At 47.7% G+C, this 7,581-nt stretch overlaps 1 protein-coding gene across 1 annotated transcript; it reads right to left on the reverse strand.

Annotated features, from left to right (window-relative positions):
- Positions 1 to 296: 296 nt before the first annotated feature.
- On the reverse strand, positions 297 to 6,989 carry LOC130529522 (PR domain zinc finger protein 2-like). The gene is given in 6 exon segments (XM_057039844.1): positions 297 to 1,720; positions 1,884 to 3,705; positions 3,708 to 5,090; positions 5,169 to 5,978; positions 6,542 to 6,672; positions 6,750 to 6,989. Coding segments are annotated over 3 exon segments (3,945 nt in total). The 5' UTR covers positions 5,923 to 5,978; positions 6,542 to 6,672; positions 6,750 to 6,989; the 3' UTR covers positions 297 to 1,720; positions 1,884 to 1,897.
- Positions 6,990 to 7,581: the final 592 nt, after the last annotated feature.

A 7,581-nucleotide genomic window follows, 5' to 3' on the forward strand; every position in this document is an offset into this window, starting at 1 on the left:
TAGGATCTTTATTTTAGCATTTAGGGAATGAATTAGAATATGATTTTAAAACTGCAGTCACAGCAGCTTCAGCAGGAGAGATGCAGCACTTTCACCAGAATTTTCCCGCTGGTTTAAGTGGGGAAAGTGCGCCCCCTGCTGGGCGCTTTTCCGAAAAGACAATACATCAACATATACAGTACAGTATAGTATAAATATATACGGTATATATATATATACACTCCCCTTTTAATCCTTCGGTCAATTGTGACCCTGCGTGTTTGAGCTCAGTGAAATCATCCAGACACAGTCAAAACCAAGATTATCTGCATTTCTTTATTAACGAAGTTTAACACATTTTCACATTCTCCATTTGTTGAAAAATCTTTAGTGCAAATCAAAACAGAACTGTTCAGAGAACCATCACATGATTTTAAATTATTAATAAATATGCACGGCTACATTGACACTTCAATGCTACAAGCACTTTTCACAGTTGAACGACAGCCTTCCTGTACACACCATCCAGCACTAACTCAGCCAGCAACGGCTGACAAGGTGGATGTTTGAGTTCTATTTCTGACTCTTAAATATAGATTATTTATTAGACCAGCATACCCAGATTATCATAACTCAGATGAATTAAATATCTACCCTGCTTTACTTTATCAAACTAGTTCATACAAAAAAAAATCAGATTCTCAAGGCATTCAATCAAAAATGTGGGTTTATACATTAGATATGACAGACACTGATGTTAATATTAATTGTTTTTTAACAAAATCAGATTTATAAAGTGTATTTTGGCAAAATAAAATAAAGCCTATAACACAAACTTGCAGTCAGGCTACTGAAAACTTCATTAACATTGACTTTCAGCCTGCAGTGCACAAGAATCGGAGCACTTTTTCCTCTAGGCCTTTATTTTGGCGGGAATCATCCCTCTGGCTCCTCACAATAAATTCCACGTTAGAAATTACTTCTTTTCTTCACTACTTGTGTGCCGCATTCATTCATTCATTCATGTTATTATACATTTAACGCCAATTCTTCAACCCTCCACACAAACACCACCTTAAATAGAGCCAACCAGACTCTTAAAGGCTACATGTCATACATCCATTTAGGTTAATCATGACCTCCCTAAACACTCTCAACATTCTGCCTTTTACCCTGTGCACATTGTGATTCCTGTATTTTCACCCAAATGAGACACTTCTTTTGTTGCTCAGATTTTTGTTCAATCAGGTCAGATTCGGTACTCAGGTCTGCTCCCACCGACATAATCCAACTGCAACAAAAACACTAATGAGGCTGTCAAAACAGCCTGCAACATGCAGTGGTACACAACTAAAAAGCCACCTACAACAGACTAGCAAAAGTGCAAAAAAGCATGCTAATGATTGCCACCTGCAGCCCCTGTAATGACAAATGTAACCCCCCCCCCCACACACACACACACACACACTCGAACCGCCTCGCTTCCTCTCCAATTTACAATGCAGAGCTGCAGCTTCACTTCAAAGTGCAGAAGCGTGCGGCTGACAGAAAGGTTGTGAAATGAAGTGAGGAATCGCGGCGCTCCGAGCCACTACAAAGGCCTTCCAATATCCAGCGGAACGCGTCCACTCACGGCGGGGGCCTCGCGTGCTCACTCATCCGCTGTACAGCCAGTTTGAGGGTTGAGAGTCAGTTCAGAGGTTCCCTTCAGTGTCGCTTTGAAGTTCCACCCAGCAGGTATCTGAAAGCAACAAATTTCGGACCCTGAATATTAAAAAGTGACTAATCTGGATACTGCAGTCGCTAACACTGGAGCAGCGCGTTACCGGTCTCCTTTGAGTTACTTTATTAATAATTATGATGACTTATTTGTTATTTTTAGGAAGCTAAGTGTGATAAAGGACCTGTTGCGCGGCCTTCAGGGAGAGGGGCTCTGCTCAGAGCGGCTGGCTGCTTGGGCTGCTTTTTCCTGGCTCTGCGTGGACGACAGCTCCCCCTCCGGCGGCGCGCTCTGCTGAGGTTTCACGATGGTGATTTTGATGGGGATCCCTTTGACGCTGGGCTGCACCCTGCTGTACTGACGCATGGCGGGGTTGAAAGTGCGAACCATGGGGAGTTCGTTCAGAGAGGGAGCCTCCGCTTTGGGCTGCATGCTCTCCTTTATGATTATTTTACTCCTTTTGCTGGTGAAGACGGTCTGCACCGGCAGGATGGCGGCTCTCTTCCCCAGTCCGGCCGTCTGGAGTCTCGTCTTGTGCTGCGGCGACGCCTGCAGTTTGTCTTCACCAACTATGCGGAGCTTCTCGTCATTTTCCTTGGTCACGGAGATCCCTCCTTCTTTCCGTTTCTTCACCTCGCTCAGTTTCCTGGGGCAGACGGCCATGTGTTTGGTCCTGCTGCGGCGCATGGTGAACTCCCGGCTGCAGTGGGGGCAGACAAACACCTCCTGCTTGTCGTGCACCTGCGCAGGCGCCGTTCTGTTGGAGTTATGGTCCGACTTGTTCCTCTGCGGCAACACCCTTTGGACCAGCTTCTTCTTCCTCTTCCCGAGGACCTTTAACCTCAGCTTCACCGCAGAGTCCTGGGTGGGTTTCGACCTGGTTGGGTGGTCGCTCCTGTTGGAGTCGTTCAGCCCGTGAGCAGAATTCGTGGCGGACAAGACGCCGTGCTGCGTTTTTGCGAAATGGCGCAGCGGGATGGGGTTCTTCTTTGGCGTGTACCTCTTTTTGTCACTGGCGGTTGCACACGCCAGGATGTGCTTGTGCAGCTCCGGCATGTTGTCAAAGCTTTTGCCGCACTTGGTGCAGCGGATAGCCGTGCTGAAGGTTTGTGGGATGTTGTGGGTGGTGAAGTTGGTGGCTGACGTCACCGAGCTGGCGGGGGACCTGTTGTGGTAAGGGAAGGGAGGGGGCTTGAAGCTGGGGTAATGCTGGTTAATGCCAAGGCGGACGTCGCTCCCTTTGAGCTCGTCTCCGTCTGAAGCCTTGATTTTTACTGTTGTGAAGAACTCTTCAGCGGCCACAGCTTCTCCTCCTTCCTCCGTTTTCGCCGCTTTCTTAGTTTCCCCCCGAGCGTCCGGCGCCGGAGGCTCTGCGCCGACTCTCGCCGAGTTGTTGTAGTTTTGAGGTCGGAGTTTGCCCTTTTCTTCCTCGGCGTATGTGCACTGTTGACCCGGGTGCAGTTCCTCCTGGTGCCGTTTCAGGTTGCAAAGGTAAACAAACTCCTTCGTGCACACGCTGCACGCGTAAGTCTTTCCGACGCCGTGGAGGCTCGAGCGGTGGTCCAGCAGGTCAGACGGTTTCCCGAAGAGCAGCACGCAGAACTCGCACTTGTAGGGCCAGTCGTCCGCGTGGGCGCCGACGTGGTCGCTGAGCTCCTTCATTGAATGATAGAGTTTCTCGCACACGTTGCAGATGAAATTCTTGGTGAAGGTCTGCACCTGTGCATCAGCCCCGGTGCTGCCTGGGGAGGCGTCTTCTTCTGCTGTCGCGGGTGAAGGGAAGCTGGTTGTTTTGGGTGAAGAAATGTCACAATCAGCAACTTCCTCTTTTATGAGCGTAGGTGGTTGCGGGTCAACGACGGGCTCCGACTCAGCCGCAGCAGCATTATCAGAAACTGGAGTCTCTGGTTCTGCAGGATCAGCGGGGTCCGCGGCCTGAAGACCCGGCGCTGATGCCATCTGTTGTTCCGCCTGATTAACCCCCACCTCTGCAGGATCTGACGGTGCTCCTGCAGCGTGCTGACGGCAGGGGCCACGCTCCGCGGGGGTTCCAGGGCTATTGTGCATTCGATCAACACCGTGTTGCTAATGTTGTAAGAGTTAATGAGCGGGTCGTTTAAGGTCACCGCGGGCGTCAGCGTCACCTCAGACACAGGGGTGGATTCAACCAAAGGTGGATTGAGGGTTATCTGATCAGTGAGGAAGACGTGGCTGGGTAGATTTAGTGCCGGGTCCAGAGGTTGGGAGAGGGCCACGAGACTGGAATTAGCTGCGAACGCAGTGGTTAAATTACATTCGGCAGCATTTAAGGGGTTCTCCGTGCAGATTACCAAACCCTCGGGCGATATGTTGGGAGCCAGGACTTGGACCGAGTGGCCTGAGGGGTTGGTCAGGGGTGGGGGAGCCAAAACTGTGAGCAATGAAGGAGCGGTGGGGAGTATGGCGTGGGAAGCTGGCGCCGCAAAGGCGATCGTGCACGGCGAAGCTGGCTGCAGCGCAACAGGGGTGAGAGAGGCGGGTGACGGAGTCAGAGAGTTGGAGGGCAGGGTGAGTCCGTAAACAAGTCCTTCAACAACAGGGTCCACTGGGGCGATCAGATCCGGGGCTGTAACTATGGTGAAGTCTGTTACTATGGGATTGTCCTCTCTGATATCCATTAAGGTGCTCTGACTGGTGCAAACCTTGGAGGCCTCTTCATTCAACGCCGCCAGTGACACTAAATTTGACGTACCCTCACCTTCACCCAGGATCTTTTTTTGCAGACTCAAATCCAGCACAGCATCGTCTCCCGTCTTCTTGATGGTGTTAGAGAGATCCAGGGGTTGTTGGTTGCAGGGATTACCGCCCGTCACGAGGGGCCAGCTGTCGGCCTGAACGTCATTCCTTTGTGCCTCGGACAGAGACGTGTCATCGGGTTCCCCGGCCGGCTGGTGCACAGGTGACGAACTGCACTGGACTTCCACCTGGTCTGCACTTACGAGCTCGCAGTCCGCCACCTCCGCTTCCTTGTTTGTCGTCGGGTTCGTTGGGGAGCTCAGCGGGGATCCGGTCCTTCTTTTAAACCTCCCTGTTCCAGCAGGAAGGACAGAGAGAGAAACGGGAGTGCAGGAATTCTGCCCATCTGCGATGAGTGCAAGTGTAGGTTTGAGACCATCCTCTTTCTCCAGGAGCTGCTTCAGCTTGGGGGACAGGAACACCGTCCGCTCCTTGTGGGCAACGGTAGATTCTGCTCTCTGCGGGAGAATCGTTTCTATTAAAGACGTCACAATCGATGAGGACGATGAGGAGACAACCACCTCAGACTCCAGTTCCGTTTTGATTTGCGGTAAAAGTGGTGGTGTCGCTGTTCTTCTCTTGGTCAGGGTTTGACCAGGTAACTCTTTGCTGGGATCTAGAATCAGAGAATCCAGTCTCAATAAAGTGGGGGACACAGAATGACCCTCGGTGGATTCACAGCTAGCGACCGTACTTGTCGACACTATTTTTCCATCGATATAAAAGCTGAGGTTCTCCGAGGCGTTGCTCGACACGTCCAGCATATATCGCTCGGCGGAATCTTCGTTGTCCTGACCCGCAGCAGGTTCTGTCCTATCGCCAGGCTCCGTTTTGTCTTGATTCGAGAGCGAGGAATCACAGGTTACCTTCTCAAGGTGCTTTTCCGGGTGCAGCTGTGGTTTCACCGCAGCCACTTGCGAGCTCTGCTCGTGGACCCTGTGCTCGTGCCGCTGCCTGCTGGTATGTGTGCTGAACACTTTCTCACAGTAGCTGCAGGCATGCTGACCGTCTGATACCCTGCGTTTGTCCGGCTGTTCGATGGAGTCGCCAGTCGACGAGGTTGGAGTGTTGGAGCGAATGAGGAGTGAAGAATGAGGCAGCATATCCAAGCCTTCAGAATCCAGTTCTGTCTTTTCATGTTGCAGCTGATCTAGATTTGAAACCAAAGAGATGATTTTGTTATTGGTCTCGTAGGCATGTGTCATGTGAATGTCCATATGTCTTTCCAAGGCTTGTATGCTGCAGAAATGTCTTTCACAGTGCTGACATGAGAAAGAGATCCCGTCCTTCCCAATATCCTGACCGGGATGTTGATGAAGATCCGATTTGTGTGCTATATTCACGTCTGAGGAAACATCGGTCTCCTCCTGAGGGATGTCCTCCTCCTCCTCCTCCATCTTCTCATTTTCCTTCACGTCAGAGATGTATAACAGAGGTGAATCCTCCATCAGGTGCGGAGGCTGGATCTTGTTATATCAGTTCACACAGGTGACTTTTGACATCTCTAGAGATTGAAAAAAAGAATCTCCTTTAGGAAACATAGCCACACAGAGAATCAGCAGCACCATGAAATGAACCCGAATCTCTACAATAATGATGAAAAATTACATCCCTGAATGCCAGAGTTTAATATTTGAAATATATAAGTACATATATAAAACAAGGGAAGGGACTATGCTACATCACAGCTTCTTCTTTTTTCTGAATAAAGAAAAAAAACCATTTAACATGGCAAATGATATTCGGGACGCAACTATATTAAAAAAATGTATAAATAAGCTGCTTACAGACTAAAAAGCCTAAAGAATTAGCAAAACATCAGATGCATTTAACACACATCAACTTTAAATGTCTGTAAACAGCTCAAAGAAAGCAGCAATCATGAGAAGAAGGTAAAGGCCCGACATAAAATACTTAAGTAATTGGGCTAGGTTCGCAAAATTATCGTCGATAATGATTAATTAGCTGGTTTAGACATTGGATTGGCAAAAACTACAGGACTGCGTGCATATTTTTTATTCTTGCAAGTGTAGATTAGCGCTGAATGCGCTCACGCATCTGTTTCACCTGATTGACGCGCCTCCGTCCTTGCACCATTGCTAGCTGCTCACACTACACGTCCTCACTTCACTGTTTTGCTACGGAGGTGGCAGCTAGCTTGTCCACTTGAAATGTCACCTAGTCTCCCCGGAATACCGCTGTTATAGACACAACGAAGATTCTTGTAAATTAAAATCCAACAAGAGGTTAGCTAAAAGGACAAGACTTCACTTACCAAACGGGGGGAAAGCTGTTATTGCCAGTGAAGCATTGACAAAATGCAGCTAGCTACATTGCTAGCGGACAAGTCCTGACTATATTTTGATACAGTGTTTATATCAGCCGTGTTATCAAAACTTTGATATATTTTATAGTTCGTGCTTCTACTTCCAGAACAACATCGCTGTGAAATGTTCCTCTTCTGCAGGTTGCAGTCGGTGTTTTCTTCCCTAATGCGCCACTGAGAGTCCAGCGAGCTGATAGGTCAGATAATCCGACTGTCTAATTTTGACCAATCAGGAAAAGGTTTGTTGAATACAGGAAGGAAAAAACATCTCTGCTGCTGTTGGCTCCCTCTGAAGAGCTCCAAGCATTAGTATCTAATAACCTGATATTTTAATTATAACACACCGATATAATCTTCTCTCTTTCTCTTTTTGTTTGCTGCTAAGAGTTTACCAGTGAGTCTAAATTACAAAAAGCTGGTCGGTCTTTGTCACAGTAAAAGTTATATTTCAATATTTTTTAACCTTAATCTCACGGAAGACTGAATTGTTCCAGTTTAAATTTGTAGTTTTAATGCAAATTAAAAAACAACAACAAGGTTTTCAGAAATTAAAATTTTTAAGATTTTTAAAAACATATAATTATAATAGCAAGTTCGGTTCTTGCACTACACGCATTTTGCCTGTAGAGGGGGCAATAACGCAAATAAATGAGACACCAAATAATAATTCGGAAAATTTTCATGAAGTTTGGCCCTTTTTTTGTTATTGTTTTTTTAAAAATTAAACCACCATTTGTAGGCTCATATATGGTGTTGTGCAATGAATGGACAAAAACCAGAC

This window comes from Takifugu flavidus, chromosome 8 (genome assembly GCF_003711565.1).
Source record: "Takifugu flavidus isolate HTHZ2018 chromosome 8, ASM371156v2, whole genome shotgun sequence".
In the NCBI taxonomy this organism is placed as follows: domain Eukaryota; kingdom Metazoa; phylum Chordata; class Actinopteri; order Tetraodontiformes; family Tetraodontidae; genus Takifugu; species Takifugu flavidus.